The sequence below is a fragment of the Rattus norvegicus genome, chromosome 12, assembly GCF_036323735.1.
Source record: "Rattus norvegicus strain BN/NHsdMcwi chromosome 12, GRCr8, whole genome shotgun sequence".
NCBI lineage: Eukaryota > Metazoa > Chordata > Mammalia > Rodentia > Muridae > Rattus > Rattus norvegicus.
The window spans coordinates 37,294,643-37,319,257 of NC_086030.1; the positions used below are offsets into that span (position 1 = coordinate 37,294,643).

The 24,615-nt window shown below is 53.1% G+C and overlaps 1 protein-coding gene across 3 annotated transcripts in view; it reads right to left on the minus strand.

Moving 5' to 3' along the window:
* The window catches only part of Rflna (refilin A), a 28,731-nt gene continuing 4,116 nt past the window's right edge, over positions 1-24,615 (minus strand). Inside the window, exons 1-3 of one of the 3 annotated variants that reach the window (NM_001109547.2) lie at positions 8,603-8,893; positions 1,961-2,070; positions 1-1,205 (exon numbers count right to left, since the gene is read on the minus strand). In NM_001109547.2, the coding sequence (NP_001103017.1) occupies positions 872-1,205; positions 1,961-2,070; positions 8,603-8,773 (615 nt within the window). In that variant the 5' untranslated portion in view covers positions 8,774-8,893 and the 3' untranslated portion in view covers positions 1-871. Of the gene's footprint in view, positions 1,206-1,960; positions 2,071-5,736; positions 7,652-8,602; positions 8,894-24,615 lie in introns of those variants that run through there. The other 2 variants (XM_063271672.1, XM_063271671.1) reach the window with 2 other exon arrangements.

Genomic DNA, 24,615 nt, shown 5'->3' on the forward strand with positions numbered 1-24,615 from the left:
TGGCTGTGTGCGTACAGTTTATTAGGATGATTCACTAATTTCTTAAGCTGTTCTTCAACCAGGAGGGCACTTGGGGTAAGCTACTAGATTGATAGAAATCAGTCCATTTGCCCCACAAAGTGTGTCCCTTCCCTCTGGGCCACCACAGAGGCAGTAGGCAGGTTTCCAGTTGAGGCAAAGGGACGTCTCCATCTCTAAGTGGACTCGGAGACTCATTTTAACCAGGGACAGGACCAGGTTGTGGGCAAGAGCCGAAAACTGGTATAGCTGTAGGATCCATCCTAGGCAAGAACAGGAAGCCAAGAAAAAGCAGGCAGTTTCTCTTGGGGTTCTGAGCCCTGCCGTAGGCTCAAGTCCAGAGTCAGCCATAGGCAGTTATTGGCAATGTCCCGTCATTAGCTTTGAAGCCTCCCTGGGCACCTGCCCGAAAGCTTTGAGGCTCAAGAGTTCTAAGCTAGTCTGGAATGTGTCTTGTGGGGACACGTGCCCTGCACAGCAGACAACGGATGTGTTCTGGGTAGCCCCATCTCCGTTCAAGGTAAGCTAGTTCAGCCTCCATACCTGCAGTTCTCAGCCGGGGAGAGCACTTCTGAGTGGCCTATTTTGAAACAAGCCTCTCCAAGAATGACGCTGGGAACCAGACCATGGCTGAGTGCCCTGTGTCCTGTGGTACATAGGGCTGTCTTTGCCTCGAGGGCACACCAGGACATGCTGGGCCCTGCCCCTAAGGCCATCAAGTCTGTAAAGACTAATGAAAGATTCATTCACAGAATCCTCTAGGCTCGGGCACAGCCAGCCTAACCTGTGGGGTCGCCTGACCCTCTTTCCTGACTCCCTCCCACACTCGGCTCCTCCTCTGCCACTGGGCGCCTCAGAGTACATCGGGGCAGCCAGAACTGGGTGCGGGATCCCCACACCGTCGCAGCTGCAGGCTGGAGGAGTACCAGTGCCGCGGCTGGCCTAGGCTACAGTGCAGCGTGGTGCGGAAGGAGCTTCGGGCCAGTTTGGGGAAGATGATGGCGGTGCTTCCGAAGCGCAGGGCCCGAGGGCGAGGCTCCAGGGTCAGCTGACTGCGGTAGCTCCTCCAAGTACAGTTGGGCGCCGCTACTATGGTCTCGCTGTAGGCTGTGACCGTGGGCACCGGAGCGTAGAAGATCTTGTCGCGGAAGTATCTCTCTGAGGCGTAGGTGACCTCGGAGTTGCAGCTGGGGAGGACAGTAACAAAGGGGGTGAGTTGCCTGCCGCCCTCAGTGGCTAGCCTTACACAGAACCCCTCCCCCCTTGACCTTGACTGAAGGGGTCAAAGGTGATGGGTCAGAATCCCAGCTGGGAGACTAAAGAGTGACAAGCAACCTGGACAGCTGGACCCTAAAGTAGTGGAAAAATACATAAAAGAATTAGGACGGGGGTTGGGGATTTAGCTTAGTGGTAGAGCACTTGCTAGGTCCTGGGTTCAGTCCTCAGCTCCGGGGATTTAGCTCAGTGGTAGAGCGCTTGCTAGGCCCCGGGGGGGGGGGGGGGATCGGGACGATAGTTTTATTAGGGTGGTGGCTTTGGATTGTGACCATAGAGGAATATGTGTGGCGTTGGAGCGTATCAGTATTCAGGGGCCAGCAATGTCAAAGGCCGTGTGAGAGAGCAGAGTAAGTACTCCCAATAGTCTGACCATCAGAAAACCTACTAAAAGTCCCCACGGCCCCTCCTGGTAGGTGATCCCCCCTCAGAGGGACCAATCAGTGACATAAGTGCCGCTTGCATGGTTTCTGGTTTGATACCAAGCAGTGGGTACCCTCCAGAGGACCAGCACCAGGGAGGGGGTGAGAGTTGTTGAGGGCCAATCTGGCTGTCTGGACACGGCCCCGCCTCCCGCCAGCTAGGTGGGCCCCGTCCCACATCCTGCACCCAGCTCTGCAGGATGCTCCCAGCTAAGCCCCGCCCACCTTGCTCAAGGCCTCCTTACCGGATTTCGTGTGCGGGTTCTGGGTCCACCTCGATGCTCTCCCCAAAGAACACAGGCAGCAGCCGGGACCTCATCTCCAGGGCTGGGGGATTTGGGAAGAGGGAAGTGGCCTAGGAGGAGAAATGACAGAGGGCAGGGGACCTCAATTTGTCTGCTACCCACAGTTCTGAGAATGGGGGGAGGGACAGGCAGGCATACCCATAGGCCTGTGCACGACCCCAGGAGGGAGGGGCATGGCTGTCTTCACATACCAGCACCCTAAGTGAGATTAATGTATAGTGCCTGAGTCAGGGGGAGGCACCTGTCTCCCATGGGACCCCATGCAGCCTCAGGAGCGAGAGACATCAGCACTGGTCCATGCCACCAAGCTCCCAGATGAAGTGCTTATGGAAATAATACTAGAGAGACTGTTTGCAGCTTGGTGTCCCCCCAAATGCACAAGGTAAGTCTGCTGATTTGCTACTGTACCTGGGTATAGCACTAGGTCCCATGTGGCCTTGGAGGAGAAAAGGTGTGAACACGGACTAAAGCTTTAGACGTAGGCATTTGGATGCATATCCCCAGGCCACTGGCCCTCTGGTTCATCCGGAATTGGAGGGGAAGGCTCATGGGCATTAGAATGCCTGCCTACCATGCATGAGGCCTCTACTCCCAGAACCCCATAAATGAAGTGGGGGGGGGTTGCAATCCCAGCAGGTACAATCAGGAGAATCAGAATTCAAGAGCATCTTCAGCTGTATAGAAAGTTCATGGCTATCCTGGGCTACATGAGAACCTTAAGACAGACTGACAGGTAAAAAAGGGAACCCAACACTCTTGAGGCTGCTTCCTGGGCCTTGACCAACCTGCGGTAGCCCCATTCCAGCCAGAAGTCCCGTAGGACTCTGCCAGTCAGACAAAGCGCAGTTCAAGTGGAAGGAGCCAGCTCTTCAAAGGGCTCTGCTGGAAAAACAGTTCAGCCGCCCACAGAGAGGCTGCAGGCCCCAAGAGATAGGACAGAGCCCAGGTATCCACTGGGCTAAGGCCCAGGGCAGGGCGACTGACTGGACATAGATGCCAAGGGAAGTGGGTGGCAGTCACTAGCTACTCCCTATGGGAGATTTCTGCAGTCAAAACCCTGACTGAGGGTTATTTTGAGAAAGTCTCACCCTACAGCCTGCAGAGCCCACAGGAAAAGCTCAACTGCAGTGGGTAAGAAACAGTGCCCCCACCCAGAGGTTGGGATACAGTTCCATAGTGACTATGGGGGGGGGGGTGACTATCACCCAGGAGACACAAAGCCCAGGCTCTGACTACAATGGAGTCTTCACATCACAACATCTGCCTTGCTGGGCCTCCCTAGGGCACTGGAGATCCCAGACGGGTGGCCACTCAGGGTTCAGGAGCCCTGTTTTCATCTAAGGAGATTCTCCGCGGGGCTGTGGCAGGATGGTTCAGTGGTTAAGAACACTTACTGCTTTGCTGAGGACCCAGGTTCAGTCCCCAGCATCCCCGTGGTGGCTTGCACACGCACGACTCAGGTTGCAGGGGACTGATGCCCCCTGCTGGTCCCTGTGGGTACCGGACTGTGTACACGGTATGCATATACACATAAGCTCAACCCTGAGACCTCCAGTTGCAACGTGACCTGAAGTGTGCCAACCGCAATGGGACCCACAGTGGGGCTGAGGGGTTGGATGGCCAGTTCCCAGGGGATTTCATTGTCCCCTTGCAGCTCTGGGACATCAGGATAGAGGGGAAGAAAGGTCTGAGGGCACCTACCAATCATAATGGACCCCCCCTCCCAAGCTGGCCCTGCCCTGACCCCAGCCTTGCCTTTTCCTGAGTGCAGAAAGTCATGGGCAGTGACTAACTGCTTGTCAGATAGGGGTGAGGTGGGGACCAGGGCAAAGGGCCGAGGTTCTGAACATAATGAGCCACTGACTGCTCATCCCGGTGGTGGTAAATACTGCTGGCTGGCTAGAGATATGGTGACACAGGGCTTGGCACCCTGGGAAAACCCAAAGCCACAGGGAGTGATAACGCAGTATGGCCAAGATCGAGGTACCACACAGAGACGGCCCTACCTGGTGGTGGTCTAGCCTAGCTGAACCAAGTCACAGCGGGTACAGCCATGGGACCAAAATAGTGCCATAACCCATGGAAATCCTTAATCCAGTAAGCCCTATCTGTGAAGGAGGGGAATGGCCCCACGGGCTGCTGCTGGAGGGACTCTTGCCCTCCCACCTCCATCAATGCTCAATGCTACATGGAGACTTTGCAAGGGGTCAAAGACACCCTTGGCAGCTTCTGGTTTGTTTTAAATGGAGTCTCTCACTCTAGACCAGGCTGGCCCAGAACTCCCAGCAATCTTCCTGTCTCACCTTCCCAAGGGCTGGAATTAGGCCCTGACTGTCCTTAGCCGCATGTCGAATATGCTTGTGACCAGGAATTCCTGCGATAGACTTGGGCTAAGTCTAACCTGAGCCCAGGAGGAAGTGAAGCAAGGAGGGGCCACAACACAAATCCCTGTCCTTCCTGCGGGAGGCAGGGGCTGTTACTGGCAGTGGCGGAGACCTAGGAAAGGACCACAGAAAGGCACAGAGGGAGAGGCCACCACGATGGGTTCCCACACACAGCAAGCTAGAAAGACTAGTGGTACTGATATCCCAAACCCCCTGCTGTGACCGGAACAGTCATGTGGTCTCACTGACTGACTAGTGTCCTTAGGAACAGGGACATTAAGAACAGAGTTGGATGAAAATGACAGAAGATATTGCCACAGCATCTCAGCACGCCATAGCCAAGGGCTCCCACCAAGATCCACACCTTGCCACAAGACAGTCCAGATTTGTCATCAGACATCATTACCACCAGAAGCCAGGAATGGTCTTTACCAGTCATGGAAGGATCCCTACTCAGGCCTCGATTCTGGTGATATGGCCTCCAGACCCATGAGAGGGGTGGCCTCTGTTCCAAGCCACACTGTTTGTGGCACCTTCGAGGCAGCCATCCCAACCGGTCCCATCTGGGGTCCTTTCCCCAGAAGGTGGCTGCTTGTGGGGTCCCTAGACACCTGTCAGGGTGTGGCCTGTCTGCTCTTCACAGTGAAGCTCCAGCAGGTGCCCTAACCACGGGGCCCGGACCGTGGAGACCCCGCTGGAAGGAGGCCCTGACAGATCTGGCAGCCTCCTGACTCCCGCTGCAAACAGACTTCTCTACCCACCCCACATACTGGCTCCCTTCCACGGGCGTCCATATAGATACTTCACCCTGGCCACGGGTCTACTGAGCCTTGTCCTCTGCCTATCCACTGTCTGTCCATCCATCTAGCCACTATCCATCCATCCTTCCTGACTCCAGGCACCACCCCTCATAGAAAGTTACCTGGCAACAGCCTGGAACGCCTGACTTACTATAAAGGGGTTGTTTGGCTGTCTGTCTCTGTATGTATGGTGTGTCTGTCTTTCCCTGTCTCCTTTCTCAACTCTTACTCTCTGCCACTTCTCTCCCCCTCCCCCTGTGTGTGCACGAGCGTGTGTCTTTCCCTGTCTCTACTCCCTTCTCATTCCTTAAATAAACTATTTTACACTATTCCCGTCCTGTGGCTGGTACCTCAGGGGGAAGGGATGCTTCAGCATGGGCCCACAGAGGCACCCCTCCCACCTCACCATACTTCTGCATTTAACATCTCCTTGGCTCCCTTTTTTATAAAACACAGCGGAAAGCCCCCAAAGAAATCATACCCACCATGCCCTTCCCTCTCTGCTCAGTCTAGGGCCCAGGTCCGCACCCACCTGAGGGGAGGAAGTGGCCCCTCCTGATAGTCCAGGGTCATCAGAAGCATAGTCTATCCTGTCCTGAAGCAAGGTTTTCTTACGAATTAACTAGGAGAACCTAGGGAGGCAGAGTCTAACCCACTCTGCTTCTTGTCACCTCCCTCCTGTCACTCAACAGTGAGCCCCGCCTCCACACACACACACAGGAGGCTGTGGTCTAAGCAAATACCCAGAGAGCTGCCCCAGGTCAGATCCCAAAAGCCACCTGTAGTCCTCTGTGGGCCATAAAACTAGAAGAGGAGGGGTGCCTGGGGGCGGGGGCGATGCCCAAACTGCTTGTCAAGTGTTAGGAGCCGTTTCTGACACAGACCTATTCTCAGCCAGCGGGACCTGGCTCCCCGCCAAGTCTGCCCCACACACCATGGCTCTGTGATAAATTATGGGGGTGTGGGGGCCACCTGATGTTTATCATCTGGCACAGAAGTCCAGCTCGGGAGCCCAGAGTAGCAGCCAGGGTCAGCCTGCTTTCGTCTCAGTCCTGCCTGAATGGCTGAGCATTCTTGGGGTGAAGGTAGCAGGCAAGCAGCCCCCGTTCCAGCCAATACATCTTGCTCTCCTGGGGCCACGTGGGAGGGCAAACCTCGAGCGCACACACACACACACACACACACACACACACACACACAGAGCCCCTTTGCCCTCCACACAAGCACTTTCCAGTTACATCTCTGAAAGAGGCTTCTAATTTGGAGGGGGTCCTGGGAGCTCGTGGTACTGTTTTTATAAAAAAATAAAAGACACAAGTCTACATCTAAAAATAAAACACCAGAAACAAATCATTAGTTTCCAGCCTCGACCTAACCTAGCAGAGCCTCCTCTCATCTAGGTTCTGCCACAGGACATTGGCATGTTCCAACCTCTTATACTGAGACACAGTTTAGCCCTGTCCACAACAAATCCACTCCCTGGTTTTCTGAGGTGTCGTTCCCTGACTGTCGACCTATGTACAGGGTGGCCATTCACTCCTGGCTCTGTGTCACACAGCGAAGGTGACTGTAGCTCCCCACTAGTATGACAGTGCTAAGGGAGGACACCTGGGGACACCTGACCACCTTCCTATAGCTTTCTTCCAGTTGAAACTGGCTCCCCCAGATGTGGGCAGCCTTCTTTTATCTCACACAATAGACAAACCAATTGATTGCCAATTGTCACCCTGCCTACCCCTGGGCCTCAGAGTTAGGGCCTCAGCGGGGAACAGGATGTGTGAGTTTAGACCTTAGAGTAAGGAAGGAATGAAACTCAAGAAGGTGGGGACCCTGGAGAGTGGGTAGTAACTGGTAGATGGGCAGGTGGGCAGGGCCCCAATCCTGGGGCGGGGTTGCCATGGCTACCGCCTCCTCTCTTGATGACAAGCAGCACCTGGACCTTACGCATTTAATTTTTCTGCTTAAATAATCAAAAGGCCATTAACTCGCTACACAGTGAAAACCAGGGGCAGATTTGAATGTACACAGGAGCCAGGGTTCCCTGGTTCTATTCTACTGGGCAGCTTTTGGACAACTTTCTAACCATCCCTGTGCCTCAACTTCCTCCAGGGCGTGGGGAGCAAAGCCTAGCAAACATTCACAGACTTAAACACAGAGGTCGGGAGACCTGTCCCTAGCATGAGACAAATGCCATCTACCATCTACCAGGTGTCGTTCAGTATGGCCCCAGGCTTCCCTGCCCAGACAAAGTCACAGACCACAGCAGTATACCTCCACGGCTGGCACCTACTTAGCCCGGAAACGAGTGAACCCAGCTTGCTCTTCTCATACCCACCTCGGGCTGGCATGGGAAGTATCTAGAATGCCTTGCAGAAGGAGGCTTCTGGGTCACACGGAACTGGAGCGACCTCTTCCTGGCCCCCCTCCCAAATATTCTCTGGAATTTCTTCCCCCACCACCCCCGTACTAGGAGATCCTCTACTGTAGGAGTATTAAGGCTACAAGTCACCCCCACCCCCACCCCAGAACAGCATTGCACACTTATATTAACTTCTAAAGTCCTTGATTGCTCCACCCACCCTCCCAAAATCAACACAGAGGTTCAATTCAAGACAGGCTTCAAACTTCCTGCAATGCTTGAGCCACCTGAGGAGATTTAAAGAAAAGTTCTGACAACCAAATTGTGCCCTGGATCAGGTCAATGCCCGGAGGACAACGCGGGCTGGACGTTGCTTAGAGCCTCAAAGGCTTACAGCGGGCGCCCTGCACACCTTGGCGGGAGAGTCCTTAACAAGCCCGGCGGAAGCCATCAAGCCACAGAGTTGGGGACGTGCCACAGGGCTCATGTATAACCTCTGCTCTGTTCAGCCAGTCCTTGCTTTTTTTTTTTTTTTTTTTTTTTTTTTTTTTTTTTTTCCGGAGCTGGGGACCGAACCCAGGGCCTTGCGCTTCCTAGGTAAGCGCTCTACCACTGAGCTAAATCCCCAGCCCCCCAGTCCTTGCTTTAGAATGCTCTCTCTGCCCCATCACCAGAGCAAAGCGTGTCCAACCCCCAGAGTCCCAGCTCCGGGGACACTCCACTTCTACACCCACAAGACGGAGCCGTGTTTTCAAAAATGTCTTCATTTAGCAGCCCTGGGAGGTCAACAAGGTAGGAGGCCGCAGCTGCGACGGGACCCACGGACAGAGAGCCACAGCAGCCCCCCCCCCCTTGTAAGTCAGTAGACGTTGGGGCATCAGAATACTACTCTGTATTCCTGTCTGCCAGCACCCACCCCAAAACTCCAGCCTGCGGGTCCTGGTGAGCCCAGTGCAACTAACTCCCCGTCTGCCTCAGAAGGCATGAGAACACGATGGCTTCTGCACGGCCCTCCCACTGCCAGATCCCCAGGTCTTACCGCTGGAACTTCAGTGGTGGCACGGGTGTCCAAGGTGCCCGGCGACAGGGCATAGAAGGGAGGGCTAGGACTGGGACTGGGGGGCAGTCCTGAGTCGGGACTGTCCAGCAAGCCGTCGCGGCTCTGCTCCCGCGTGTCCCCCATGCCCTGCAGATGCAGGTGACCCACCATGACTGGCGGGCGCTGGGCGCGGGCCCCAGCAGCTCGTGTTCCCGCCACCACTGGGCCAGAGGAGAGACAAGGAGGCTCCGGCCTGCGGCTCCAGCTGGGACCCGCTCCCGAAGCAAAAGCCTCCAGCCGCCAGCTGAGCCTCCTTTCCCAGGCGCCGCCCCCTCCCCGCCCTCCTCCGCCCGTGCCTCTCGCTCCCGCCCCCGGCCACCCACTGGGCCAGGGCAGGGTGAGCACTGCAAAGGCTCCATCCAGCCTGCAGAAGCCACTGCCCCCCACCCCCGGTGGTGCTGACTTGGGTCCGCAGCCACCTCAACAAGGACTCTCAGCCATCGGCCGGGCCAGTGCAGGTTGCAGCGACCCTCACCTGGCCTGCAAGAAAAGCACCTTCAACGACCTGGGGGGATGGGGTGGTGGGAGGGGATATTTACAATGCGGACCAAATGACCCAAGAACCCGGGGTCAAGATCTGCCCTAGGGGTCACCAGGTCTCCCCTCCTTTTGCTCCAGGGAATTTGTCTGAACAGGGAAGCCTGGGGCCACTTGAGCGTGGGGAATGAAGGATACCTGACGTGTAGCTGGCATTCTCTCCTCCCACCTCTTATGTGTTTAATCCCCCCAGTCTGCCCAAAAGTGGGGAGGGGAGCGGAGCGGAGCGGGGGTACTTCCAGTAGCCCCCAACACCTACTGTTGTAGGGATGTCCCTCATGGTAACTTCCAATCATAAAATACTTTTTGTCGCTACTTCATAAGCATAATTTTGCTACTTTTATGAGCCATAATAATATAAATACCCGTGTCTTCCGATGGTCTTAGGCAATCCCTGTGTGTGTGTGTGTGTGTGTGTGTGTGTGTGTGTGTGTGTGTGTGTGTGTGTGTGTTGGGGGAGAAGGTTGTTCGACCTCCCACAAGGGAGGGGGTCGAGACCCACAGATTGAGAACCACTGCTCTAAAAGGTCTCACCCAGAGACAGGGTTCTGCCCACCCTGTCTCACTAGATCGCCAGAGCAGAACACATGGTTCCCACTCTGCCTGCTTTCCTGGCAGGGGCTGAAGGGTAAACCCATCCACCACCTGCCTCCAGCCTTGCATCGATCTGGACACGGAGGCCCAGACACCTGCAGGTTGCTTACAGAGATGTCAAGATGGCGTATAGATAGCCAAGGAGACAAGTGACCTCTGCCAGGCCATCTACCCCATGTCTGCTGAAGAGAGGGAGGGACCCCAGCCTCAGAGCAGCCCCTAGCGGTGCGTCCTCCTCTGAAGGCTGGCCAAGTCCTCTGACCTCCAGGTGTGCAAGACTAAGACAGAGGTGCAAGCTGCTGACCCGCCCTGAGAACCACCCATGGGAAGGGGCGCTCCATCACCTAAGACAGGCCAGGGCTCAACAAAGGTACCACCAGCAGGAAAATTCAGAGGCAGTTCTGCCAGTCAGTCAGAGAGGGCCTCCCAGAGGAAGCAGAATTACAGGTAGAGGGAATAGCAGGGTACAAGGCCCTATGGTGGAAGAGAGTGAGGTGGCCCCAGAGGATGTCACAGTGGGGTGGCAGGCTGAGCCCTGTTACTGGAAAAGCATATGGCCCACATCTGTCATGTAGGAATGATCTTGGGGCTTTAGTTACCTGAATGGAACCCACAAGAAACTTAATCCAGGGCCCTTTAACTAGAAATGGTTACTGTCTTTCACAGAACACAGTTGGGGGCAGTCCTCTCAGGAATGTGAGTGATGGTATGGCCTTCCCCAGCGCTGGGTGCTACAGCTTCTACTGGATACCACTTGCCTTTTAGAAAAAGGCCTAACCTCTTAAACTCTCAACAGCCCCTCCCCCTGCCCAGAGAACTTTCTGGAAGTCACTGAAGGTGACCTGAGAACAAGTTAAGGACAAGGACTTTGAATGTTCAGGGTGAGCTGCCACACCTTTAATCTCAGCACTCAGGAGGCAGAGGCAGGCAGGTCTCTGAGTTCAAGGCCAGCCTGGTCTACAGAGTGAGTTCCAGGACAGCCAGGGCTACACAGAGGAGCCCTGTTTTGAAAAAGCAAAAACAGAAAAAGCTCAGGGTAGCTTGGCTTTGCCTCAAACTTTGATGTCAAGTATCCAAGCTGTTAAGAGCAGGTCCTCTTGCAAGAGGACCAGGGTTCAAATCCTACCACCCCTATCCAGCTACTCACAATTACCTGTAACTCCAATTCCAGACTGATGCCCTCTTCTGGCCTCTATGGGTACCCACACTTGATGCTCATAAACCTACACACACACACACCCACACACCCACACACACACACACACACACACACACACTCACACACCTCAAAATAAAACCTTATAAAAAAATCTTTTGATGTTCTGACTTTTAGACATGACAAGAAAATCTGTCTGAATTTCTTTGCTGCAGGCCTAGGCCTTCACCTCCTACAGTCCTGACCGAAGCTCCATTCACTCTGAACAGAGACACTCCTATATTAGTGGTTCCTTTAGGTTGATGCTGACTGGCTTCTAGAAATTTCCCTACTCCAGTACACAGCTTCCCCTGGAAGGAACCAAACGGTACTGGATAGCACAGAGGCACATGGACATCAATGGACATAAAAAAAAAAAAAATCCAGCCTTATTTCAAATGTCAAATACCAAGCAAATGCCTACCCAGGTGACCGCAGCCATGACTTCTGACCTATAGGGACCCACAGCCACAGGCCTGGGGCTGCAGTCCACTGAAAGGCAGCACTGTCACGCTTGGCTCCTCCCAAGGCCAGATGGCCTAGAGACAGAGGTCAGAGGTCAGAAAAGGGTATAAAGCCTCCATAGAAGTGAGCTGGGATGGCTGCGGGCAGCTGCCAAGGATCTTAAGAGGGAGGCGCTGGAAATGGGGTCCATTAGGATCTGAGCACCCCATCTAACCAGTGCTACCGAAAGGCTGTACCAGGCCAATGCTGACCCGGCATGCTATGCTCAAGGCCAATGCTGACCCGGCATGCTACGCTCGGAGTTCTAGACCTCAAGGTTCTGAAGCAGGAGCTGTGAGTAGATCCAATTCTTCCAACATTGAAAGGGGGATTTAGAGGCAAGAAAATGACAGGGGACACAAGTATGTCACAGGAAGGATAAGTGGAGTGGCCCTGACAGGCACCTGTCTCACGCTTGGGAGAAGGGAGCTAGCCATCTAACACACACTCATACACACACACACACCCCTCTGAGAGAAGAGGTGTGTGGAATTTTTCCCTGGATACTTTGCAGGGAGAACGCATCACTGCTAAAGGGAAGTCCAGGTGGGTAGGCCATGAACACCAATGGCCTTTCCTGAGGAGCCACCAGCCACTTAGTCCAAGCTCCTTCCCCAGAGCAGGGCTGGGTCCTCCCAGACTCCTCACAAAGGCACACACATCGACTGAACTTAAGGCCTGCAAACTAGTCCGACACTCAAGTCGAGTATTTTTCCCCATTATTAAATAAAGTAGATGGGAGTCGTGGAGGCTCAGAGAGGCCACATGACTTGCCTGAGGTCACACAGCTATGGAAGCCCGATCTGATGGATGTGGGGACACGCTGTCGCTGGATCCCAGAGGGACATGGAACAGGTACGGCAGAAACATTGGCATTCTGTGGCCTTCAGAGAAAGCTCCGAAGCTAACAGGCTTGGGAAGAGGGCAGCGCCCCAAAGCTGCAGCATGAGCTAAGAGCGGGGACATGTGAGAGTACACGGGTCACCCTGTCATTTTGGGTTATTCTAGAGAATAGGGATGGTCACCCTGCTCCCAGTGAGTCACACACACACACACACACACACACACACACACACACACACAGATCCACACATCTGTGTCTTGTTTTGACTCCACATACCAGGAAAGTCCTGGTGCCACACACACACACACACCCCCATGCACAGTCCCTGGGTGCTCCTCTCTCAAACATGTTCCTGCTCAGCTCTTCCCAGTGATCCACCCACCCAAAAGATTGGCCAATGGGGAGTTGCATCTCCGGACACTCAGACGGAGACTGCTGGGACTCGATTCACACAGCATGACCGAGTCGTCGTTCCTGAAGCAGACTCTGCAGTTATTGCTGGGGCCTCCCTGGGGACACAGGGAGCCAGGTACAGAGAAACGACATCCTTTCTAGGGTGGGCAGGGAGATGGGTTTCTTCTATCACATTCCAGAAAGGGGCTGTCTCAGGCCTACTATTGCTGCAAAGAAACACCATGACCAAGAGCAAGAGGAGGAGGAAAGGGGGTTCCTGGCGGCTCAGCCTGCTTTCTCGTAGGACCCGGGACCACCAGCCCAGGGACGTCACAACCCACAACCAGCTGGGCCCTCCCTGTCAATCACTGAGTAAGAAAATGCCTTACAGGGTTGGGGTTTTAGCTCAGTGGTTAGAGCGCTTGCCTAGGAAGCGCAAGGCCCTGGGTTCGGTCCCCAGCTCCAAAAAAAAAAAGAACCAAAAAAAAAAAAAAAGAAAAGAAAGAAAAGAAAATGCCTTACAGCTGTATTCTATGGAAGCATTTTCTCAATTGAGGCTCCCTCCTCCTCCTTTCAGGAAACTCTAGCGTGTGCCAAGGTGACATAAAACCAGCCAGCCCAGAGGCCTCTGCAGACAGCATAGAAGTGCGTCCCTGAGTGGGTTGGTGAGGCCCAAGGGATATAGGCCCTCCTTCCAGCCAGAACCCCACCCTACACTCCCAAGCCATATGTGGGTCCTTAGAAAGGGTCCCCTTACACATGCACATACAAAACAAACCCTCTCAGTCACAAACATGTACACACAAACATGCTGTATCAATGTGCATGAACTCACACACGTGCACACACCCACGCACATGACCATACACACTGTTCTAGTCTGGGCTCCTGTTGCTGTGGTAAAACACTGACTAAAAGCAACCTGGAAAGGGTTTAGTCAGCTCACAGCTTCTAGTTCACGGTCGGAAGAAACCAGGGCAGGAAACTGGAGGCAGGAACTGAAGCCGAGGCCATGGAGGGGCACTGCTTACTGACCTGGTTTTCTTGGCTCGCTCAGTCTGCTTTCTTATAGCGCCCAGGACCACCTGCGCAGGGATGGCATCATGGGCGGTGGGCTGGGCCTTTCCACATCAATCACTAATCAAGAAAATGACTCGCACACATGCCTGCAGGCCAATCTGAAGGAGTCAGTTCCTTGTTGAGGCCTCCTCTTTCCAGGTGACGCTAGTTTGTCAAGTTGACTATCTCTCTATCTATCTATGGTCATAGTTATATAGTTATAGTTATAACTAGATAGTTATAGTTATATAGTTATGTAGTATGCAAAGAAACACCTTGACCAAAAGCAAGTTGAGGAGGCAATATATATAGTATTTATATATGTATGTATACATATATACAACCTATAATATACATACCTACATATATACATATACATATATGTGGGTATGTGTACACACACACCACACACATATATGGCATGAGTGGAGAGAAAAGGATAGAGGAAGGACTAAGAGTGGCCTTTTCTCTGAGTAGCAGATGCTGTCTTGTCTGTCCTTGGAGACATGGACCAGGAAATGTCACTGAAGCTGGGCATCTCGTAACTGTGGTGTCCCAGACTGGATGTCTCAGCAGGCCCTCAGCCTGGGCCAGAGCCCATCCCTCTTGCCTCAGGGATCAGGGTCTTCTCTGTCTAGCTTTGCCTAGGAGACTCTGCCTCACTGCCCGGCTTAGGGTCCAGCTTGAGCCACCGATGTCCCTGCTTAGCCGTTGATGCTATCCCGTGGGCCTCCATCAGAGCCTGCTCAGCTCCAAGTCCAATGAGAGGTAATGAGAGTGTGGTGTCCCGGCAGCCCGAGGCCTCAGGGCTTTCATACAAAATTACAAGACAGCCGCATAGGCCTGGCAGAGCCTGGAGCTGTCCTGGGCCTCGCTTCCCACTGTGGGAGGCTCCTCCTGGCTGTGGACTCCTCGCCACTTCACACCTCAGGCTTCAAGGAGCTGCTGGTGAAAAGGTCCTTTCTCCAGTGTCTCCCCCCCACCCAGCCCCACCCCCAGTTCCCATAAACAGAAACCTATTTATGTTCTGAGCGCAATTAAAGAAGCCTGGTGGGACTCGGGGTCATTAAAACACAGATCGCCCTGCAAGCCAGGTGTGGCCACCAGCCAACCCAGGGTTCCTTGAGTAGCCGGAGGCCTTGTTGTTGTTGTTGTGGAAAGTAGAGAGAGTCCTGTACTGAAATCCCAAACCTGAAGCCCTGCCCCTTCCCCTGCCCCAGCCCTTGGACGTGAGTTCATCCAATGGCGCATCTCACGTCCAGTGTGCACAGAAGGCACCTCACTGTCCAATCAGCAGAGCCATTTAAAAGTCAATGCATGCTTTCTGGACCCTCAGCCCTGCTTGGGCAGGCCCTTCCAGGGACAAAGATGGTCTGTCTAGCTCCAGAGGCCTAAAGGAGAAGTGTCCGTGTAAGGGGTAAGGTTGTGTAATTTCTATTCCTATCAGATCACTCCAGCTTCCCCCTGGTAACGTTGTTCAAAGCAGTTTTTCTTTTTTTCTTTTTCCTCAAAGCTCAAAGGACACAGACTTGTCCCCATTGGTGACAGCTCGTCACGGGTCTTGTGTGTCTCTGCGGTTTGCTCTGAGGCCCAGCAGCCCTTTGCTCCTCCCAGCACGGCATTGGGCTTATCTCGAGAGCAGCTTTGAGACACCGTAGCATGGCCTCCTAGGGCTCGCCGACTCTGAGTGCCACAGCGAGTCTTGTATGGAAAAGATAGCGGACGGTAAAGGCGCTGGAGTCGGACACGGGGGCACGCGCCATCACTGTCAAGTGGGAACAGGAGGATTAGAAATTCAAGGTCATCCTTAGCTACACAGGGAGGGTCGGGCAAGAGTGGACCACGTGACCTTGGAGGAGATGGGGTTTGGGGATGGGGTTGTGTGCACTTTACTACCCTAGACATCAAGAAGAGATCTCCAGGCCACCGTCCCCTCAAATGGCCGCGTGTGCGCCTGGCAGTGTAGCAAATAGAGCAGTCGCCCCTGGAGGAAGAAAGACCCTTGCAAGTCCAGGCTATGCAGTTTCTCAGTTGAAAGAGCAGACCTGCCTAGGCAACAGGAAAGGCCGAGTTGGGATGCCTGGTAATCTGTAGGGCTGGGCAGGGCAGCCAGGGCTCTGAGGAGTTGAGGCAGAGCAGAGGGCCTCTCTTCTGAGGTAACTGACAACTCTTATCAACAGGTCTTACTTAAGTACCTGCTGGTCTCCAGTCCTGGGGCCGGTGCGGACAAGGAGAAAAGATTATTTATAAAGATAATTTCACGACTACAAGCACCTCGAACATGGAGCGGGGTGTCAGAGAGGGGAGGGGACCAAGGTGGAGTGGCCACCTGGGGTGAGACACTCAAGGGACTTCCTTCAGGAGCCAAAGGGGTGTGAAAGGGTTGACTCAGTGGAGGGCATTCATTTCTAAGGTGAAGGACAGCAGTGACAAAGACCCCAAGGCACACAGGACATTTTTGTTTGCTTGCTTTTGGGGTCTATTGTTGTTGTCTGTTTTGAGGTATGGTCTCTCTATGCAGCCTTGGTTGTCCTAGAACTCCCTATATAGACCAGGCTGGCCTTGAGCTTTTCCTGCCTCTGCCTCTTTGCTGGTATTACAGCATGCACCCTATGCTTGGCGCTTTTTTTTTTTTTTTATATTAAAGAGTTAATTCGCTTGTTTGCTTGCTTACTTGTTTATTGACAAGGTCTCACCATGTAGCCCAGGCTAGCCTCATACTTGTTACCTCCCTGTGTCAGTCTTCCAGGTACTGGACTACAGGCGTGTGTACTAGATCTGGCTGTAATACACCCTTTACGTGAGGAAGCACATGAAGCAAGGCAGAGGGAAAGGAGGAGGCTGAACAGAGAAGGTCAAAAGATAAAGGACTAGGGTGGGGAGCACTAAAGGAAAAAAGGACTCAGAGGGGCAGCCATGAGTGATCCAGTGGGGAGCATTGCAGAAAAAGAGGAGAGTCCTAGAAAGCAGGGAAGACAGCTGTGCTAACAGCAGGGCAGGAGGAAGTAAGGAGGTGAGGGCATCTGGGCAGGACCACAAGAGTCTGAAGTCCGGTGAGTCTGCTGTCCTCACACGCATGCCCAGGCCTGGCACTCTTGCTTACTCTGTGTTTTTGCTTCCTGTTTCCTCAAGTGGGTCAGGACACTGCAGAGGCACAGAGTGGCTTCTAGACAGCGCTTTCTGAGTGGGCAGGGTGGGCTCACGCAGATGGTTCACAGGATGGACAGGTGGGTAAGGGAAGTAAGTAGACGAGTAGGGGGGGTGAATGGATGGGTGGTTGCATGGGTAAAGTGGGTAGGTGGATGGATGGGATGGGTGGATGAGTGGGTGGGTTGATGGGTGGATATATAGAAGGGTGGTGGGTGGGAGGATAGATGGATAGGTAGATTTGTGGATGGATGAATAGATGGGTGGGTAGATGGGTAGGTAGACAGATGGATGGATGGATAGATAGATGCGTGGTGAGTGGGAGGATGGATGGACAGATGAGTAGATGGGTGGATAGATGGAGAGATGGATGGATAGATGAATACATGAGTGTGTGGATAGGTGGATAGATAAGTGGATGAATGGATAGATAGGTAGATGGATAGAAGTTGGGTCCATGAATAGACGAATGGATGGATGGAGAGATAGATGAGTGGGTGGATAGATGGGTAGATAATTAGATGAATGGCTAGGTAGATTTGTGAATGGATGAATGGATGGATGGATGAATGGATGGATGGATGAATGGATAGATGAGTGGATGGATGGGTTGATCAATCAATGAATAGACAGACAGATGAAGGACATGTGAATGAACGGAGTCTCCAACTCGCCACATTGTTAATATCTGGCTCCAGTTAGATAACTGTCTTTATGCGCACATAACCCTGGGGTGTGCTAGGAAAGGGCACCCACTTGATGAACAGAAGGGACATTTCTGACTCCATCTGCTCGACAGCAAGGAAGAACAGGTTGTGGACTGACTTAGAGGGCCTGGGAGAGGCATGGATGACAGTGGAGAGAGACGGTGCCTGGTGGACAATGTCTGGGTCCCTCCCATAGCTGAAGCTAAAGGCCCAGTCCCCACAGTGATAGCTTAGCGGGGGTGGGGGGTGCTTTTGGAAAGTGGGCAGGTCGTGAGGATGGACGGTGTGTTCTCTGCTCCACAGGGATAGATGTGGCCACAGAAAAAGCCATGTGGAAACCTCCTGTGGATACTCCTCAGCCCGGACCAGCTCCACGAGTATGGCAGCTGAGCCTGGGCCCCTGAAGACGTGGAACAGAGCCCTGACTGTGGGGTGTGCGCCAAGCCACAGTGGGCAGCTCTGAAGGGAGAGGAAGGGTCTGGCAGGGGGGTACAGTTCATATCCATCCCGGCAGCAGGCAGCTAAGCAGTGCTGTCAACTAAAGGTTTTGCAGGTCCCTGGTTCAAAAACAATGTTCCCCCCCCCCCCCCCGCCCCGCAACAAACTTCTTCCTTGAGTGGTTCTGTCAGCACTTGGAGGTTCCAAGCTTAGGGGTGACTTCCTGAAGGCCAGAGAATTCTATTCTGCTCCTGTCCCTCACGCCATGCCACAGAAACCTTAGCACTGCCCCACTCCAACCCTCAGGACTTTAAGATGCAATGCCTTGCCAGAGGAACACCCTCATCGGGAGGTTAACCTGCAGCTTGACCTCGGAGGAATTTAGCCAGAGTGGATACTGCGTTTTTTTCTGGAAGGTTCCCTGTTTGCTGTTTATGCTGTCTCTTGGCCTTCCTCCTCAGCTCTTAGTGCTATTTTTCTGGCTTACTTAGTTTGGTGACATTCGGGGTTGGGGGGTTGCAGCGGGTAGGAAGGTCTTGCTCAAAATTCAAACAGAGAAGAAAAACAAGAGTGGAGAAGGTTAAAAAATAGAGATGGAAAAGCCGAGCTCAAAGCTACGAGTGTTATCCCAGCATTGGAGACTCGGAGGAGGTCATCCTTGGCTACATAGTAAATCTGAGGCCAGCCTGGGCTACAGGAATCTCAAAAAAAAAAAAAAAAAAAAAGTGGGGTGGGGAGTAGGGAGAAGGGAGGGGAAGGGGAGGGGGAAGAAGAGAAATGGGAGGAGGAGGGAGGAAAAGGAGACAGACAGACACGCTGAATTCTTTTGTTCAACAATTTCCTGAATGCCCTGGTTAACGGATTTCTCAGCAAAAGCAAACCGGAGCTCTGCAAAGAGGAGCCTGGCTGGGGAACCCATCCTCGTGGGGAGCGCCAGACTCCTGGCACAAGGATGGGGCAGAAGAGGAAGGAGCCTTTGCTCAGAAGCCAACAGGGCAAGGAGCCGGCCCTCTGGAAGTTTCCAGTGATCTCCGCTTTTGGCTAGGCTCAGGAAGCAAAGCCCACATTTCCTGCTAGGCTTTAAGGAAAGTGGGGGGATGAGACCTGTCTCTCTTGCAACCCCTGCTGCTTCCAGGAAGCCCTCCTTGACCTCCTGTCTCACTGCCTCTTTCCCAGCCAGTCCACGTCTCAATTACTCTGTTCAACCCTTTCAAAGAGCATGTGGCCTTCAGAAATTGTGGGGTTCCCCTTCTGAGCCTCGGCAGCTGGAAGGGGCGGGCGCGTGGTAGGTGTGTCGACCGTTCACAGATCTTTCAAGTTCAAAGCATCTCAGAAGGAATAACAGAGGCCCTATTGCATTCTAGAAGGCTCCGCCTCCCGGGAGTTTCTTTATGGGAGAAGGTGTATGTTTGCTTTTTCTTTTTCTTTTTTTCTTTATTTTCTTTTTCGTTCTATAGGCAGTTCAATGAATGCGACGCTTGTGTGAAGCCCAGCGTGGACTAACCGGGCCGAGGGGTGTTACAAGGGAACGATTGTGGAGAGTGGTGGGGAGCACTAGAGCTCCGGCAACTGCTGGCACCTAAGAGTGACTACCGAACAGACCGGCCGCCTTCTTCCCACGCTGCTGGGAATCCTGTCTTCTTAGCCCTTCCTTGTTAGGATGGTGGATCCCTCCACAACTTGCCTTGTGTTCTGCCCGGATATTTTAGTGCTCTCGGGTCTTCTCCACTGTGTGTCTCTGTGAGTGGTCAGTCACTGGAGACCTTTCTACCCAGGTTGACGATGGCTAGGTTAATCCAAGCCCCCCGGAGCCTTTTGTGTGTGTGTGTGTGTGTGTGTGTGTGTGTGTGTGTGTGTGTCTGTGTCTGTGTCTGTGTGTCTGTATGTGTGTGTGTCTGTGAATGTGTGTGTCTATGTATCTGTCTGTGTGTGTCTGTGTGTCTCTTGTGTATCTGTGCATGTGTGTGTCTGTGTGTGTGTGCGTGTGTGTCTATGTGCCTGTGTGTGTGTGTATGTGTGTGTACTGCTAAGCAGCATGTGTATGTGTGCAGGTATGTATGTGTGCATATTTATGCATATATGTGAGTGCATGTGTGTATATGTACATGTGCGTACTGGTTGTGTGTGCACTGGTGTGTATGTGTGCGTACCTGAGTGTTCATGTATGTGCTGGTAAGCAGCTTGTGTGTGGAGGCCAGAGCGCCTCTGTTGACCTTGTGAGGTAATGTCACTCACTGACCTGAACTCTCTTTCTAGGTACTCCGAGGTAAGGCTTGCCAGACTCTGCCTCCTCAGCAATAGGATCACAGCCTGCAGCCCCGCCTGCCTTTTTATGTTAATTTGGGGTAATCACACACAACTCCTCCTGCTTGTGAGGCAAGCATTTTACTATCTACCCAGTCCCACTTGGAAGTTTCTACCCATGCAACTGAAATTCAGGTGTCCTTAGAGGCCCCTCTTTGGGGCCTGCTATCAGTTGGTGTCCATGGTGGCTCCCCTGGTATATCACAGGAGACACTGCAGGGAAATCCCCTGTGTGGGACTGACTTATGTCTCTCTGTGGATGCAGACTGAGAGCTTTCATCACAATGGCTGCTCTCTGAACTTCATGCAGCTGTGTTCTGTCCTGGACAACTGAGTCTGATTTTCTCACGGGACTCCGTGGACACTCCATCTGCTCCAAACAACTGAGGGGCCAAAAAACCTGGGACCCTCTGCGTGATGGTGTCATTCTGACAGCAGCTGTGTTCCTAGCCACCCAGACTCAAGATGCCACCAAGATGCCCTCTCACAGGTGCACAGAAATGGAAACCACGGGCCTCAGGTGGCAGTGGGGGCTGGCTGCAAAAGACAGCCAGTAGCCAGAGAGAGCCAAAGGGAACTTGGGTCCACAATGGGAATAGCCTGGTGCTGCTCCATGGTGACCGGTCCTAGAGCAGACACAACTATAGAGATGAAAACCCTGGGGCGTTAGGGTTTTCCCCTAACCTAAGAGTTTCCTCCAGAGAGTGGCGAGGCAGAGTGGGGAGCACAGGGAGGCTCAGAGCTGTGCTGTGTGCATTGGAGTGGTAAAGACCTGTCTTGTCTCGGTGCGTTATTAAAACCCTTGGAGAGCAGGGCGGTGGTGGTGCACACCTTTAATCCCAGCACTCCAGCCACAGAGGGAGGTGGGTCTTTGAGTTGAAGGCCAGCCTGGTCTACAGAGTGAGTTCCAGGAAAGCCAGGGCTACAGAGAAAAACAGTGTCTTGAAAACAACAACAACAACAACACCACCAAACCAAAATTAAAAACAACAACAATAAAACGCCCTTGGAATCTATGCACTGATGTAACTGGAGGCATTAATCAATTACCGTGAATCTGACTGGCTAGGCTGAAATGCACACAGAGATATCCATGCTCATGGGAGATGAAGAGGAGAGGATGGTCCAGGATGGGAGGTACAGGTTTCTTGCACTCTCTGCCCAAGTTCCCCAAAGTACCCTAAAAATAGTCTATATACTTAAAATATGCCAACTGGTCTATATAAGCAATCTAGACTTGAAATCTAGCTGTGTGACAAACTAGCTGGGGGCCCCTGTGCTTCCTCACCGGTCACCAGATGTCTCACCCTGGCTCTGTCCCTTAATGTGTCAGAAGTTTGGAGAAGGACGGGATGGGCATTGTGTTCGGTGGCTGTCTATATATCTTGACTTCTCATTTAGTAGTTGGACAATATCCTTAGTCTCTCTGCCTCAGTTTCCTGGTCTGTAAAATGGGCCACACAGTAGCACCTCCCACAAAGTCATGAAGTACCAGAATAAGTGGGTAATAGAGTCGGCCCAGAAGTGTTGTAGAAGCTGGCAGCTTTCACCGTTGTTACGATCATTACAGTTATTGTCACTAACACTTGTCTCCATTGATAACCACTGGTGGTAGCTGTCACTTAAGTGGCCAAGGAAGTCTGGGACAGGACCCAGGCTATCAGTATCAGTTTTTCCTGAAAATCAGCTATGGGAACAAACATCTCTCACTTACTTTCGAGGAGGTGGGGACACCCCAAGTGGCTGGTTCCAGTTCTCTAACCCTCATTTGTTCTGAGATCAAGCATTTGGTCAGGCCCAGATCTCGTTCCCAGGCTGGCCAACTGGACCCCTCACTGGGCTGCTGGGACCTCTGCCCTCCATGCCTTCCCACAGCTGCTCACTGTAGCTTGCATGAATGACCCCTGCCTGACCTCGGGACACCTCAGGGCATGCATCAGAAACCAGGAGCAGGCTTGACAGGGATTCCCTTGTCCAACGGGCAGAACAGTAGGCCCAGGAGTATCTGAGGTCCAGGGACTCTGCTGTCCTCACACGCGTGCCCAGGCCTGGCACTCTTGCTCACTCTGTGTTTTTGCTTCCTGTTTCCCCAAGTGGGTCAGGACACTGCAGAGGCACAGAGTGGCTTCTAGACAGCGCTTTCTGAGTGGGCAGGGTGGGCTCACGCAGATGGTTCACAGGATGGACGGGTGGATGGATGGATGGGTAGATAGATAGATGGGTCGATAAGTTAATAGATGGTTGGATGGATGGATGAGTAGATGGGCAGATGGATTAATGAATATATGAGTGGATGGATAGATGTATAGAAGGGTAAATAAACAGATGGATGAGTGGATGGATGGATGGATGGATGGATGGATGGATGGATGAGTGGGTGGATGGATGGGTGAGTGGGTGGATGGATGGATGGATGGATGGATGGATGGATGGGTGGATGGATGGATGGGTGGATGGATGGATGAGTGGATAGATGGATAGATGGATGGGTGGAAGGATGGATGGATGGATAGATGGATGTATGGATAGAAAGTGGATTATCAGATGGATAGATGGGTAAATTGAGTAGATGGATAGATGGATAGGTGGATGGAGGGATAGGGGAGTGGGTGGATGGACAGATGGACAGAAGTGGCCCCCTTCCTCCTCCTTCATCTGAGGTGGCATCTCTGCAGGGTGGAGCATCGTAGGCCAATCCCACCTACTCCCCTCTGCTCTCTGCTCCTTTCTCAGCTCCTGGCATCACATCCCACCCTAGCCTGCTCTGCTTTTAGGGAGGCAGGGGATGAAACCCACCTCCACTTCTGGGGTACAAATGGACCCAAGTTCCTATATACACACAGTGTGCCTGTCAGTCCTGCAGACAAGCTGAGGAACTGCCCTTCAGGAAGGACCCTGAAGGGTGGGCACAAGGTGGGGTGCCCTGGGAAAGGAGTGAGCATGGCCCGCAGATCATACCTGTGACCCTCCGTGGAACTGTTTCCCTCATGGGCAGAAACGAAAACAACCTGGGATCTGTCTTTGCCAGGCCAGACCCTTGGGGTGGGGGCCACAGGGGAGGCTCACAAAGCAACCAGTATCTTGAAGGGCGCTAGCAGGGCCTTGGGCCGGGGCAGTGTAGTTTGCACAGCTGCAGACAGAATGCACACAAGCTGACTGGCCAGCAGCTCTGAGCATTAAACCTGACACCTTCCAGATGCCCAGAGCCGCCGTTAGCACCGTCCACACACATTCCATCTCTAGGTACACACACACACACACACACACACACACACACACACACACACACACACACACAGAGCCGCTCACACACAGCTGCACAAATTTTGCATCACACAGAAGGCCAGGTCACCACTGTCAAGTCCACACCCCCCCACCCCACTCCCGCCCTTACAATGAGCTTGTGCCTGAGTTGGGAAGTCATGAGCTGGATTTCAAAGTCATTGGTTTAAGGTGCGTTCCCCAGCATCTGACCATCTTTCTTCTCTCCAGGCTGAGGATTGGGGTGGGGACTGGTGGGTGGCTACTGAGCACACACTTCCCATGTTGGAGTGAACCCGGAGATTTCCAACCCTGCAAGAGGGAGGCTTAGTGGAAGTTAGGGTTCCCCTGGCTGGCTACTCTGGCCCTAGCTAGGCTCCAGTAGTCTGTGTGGTCCCAGACCCAGAGGCCAGGAACACCCCCTCCCCATCTCCCCAACACCCCCACCCCCAGCCCGCCTAGGATGATTGCTACAGAATTGCCCTTTTGTTTTGCTTCTGAGACAGTCTCTGGTCTCCACACCCCATATATTGACACAGGAATAAGGGGATTACAGATGGGCACTGTGGGAATCCCTGTATCCAGCTTTTCCGGGATTCGAACTCAGGTCCTCAGGCAGCAAGCGCTTTCTGGCTGAGCCATCTCCCCAACCCCTTTATCTCCGTTCTTATCAGTGTCCCTCCGTGAGCCCCCTTGGTTTGTTGATTGCCCACCTTTCCCTCTTCTTGCTAGACTGTGTGTGGCTCATGGGCTTGGCTGGGGTATTCACATGTAAGATCAGCCATTTCTAGAGAAGCTAGAAAAGGTAAAAGGCCACCATGCTCCCCCTCTGGGGTTTGAGGTATCACTGGGAGGGCCAGGAGTGTATCTCAGTGGATAAGGGGGTCATGTGAGTTACTTTGGTTAATGCAGTGATTAAAAGCAAAACAAACAAAAAAAGACTAAAGGAGAAGGTTTTTGGGTTTGTCGT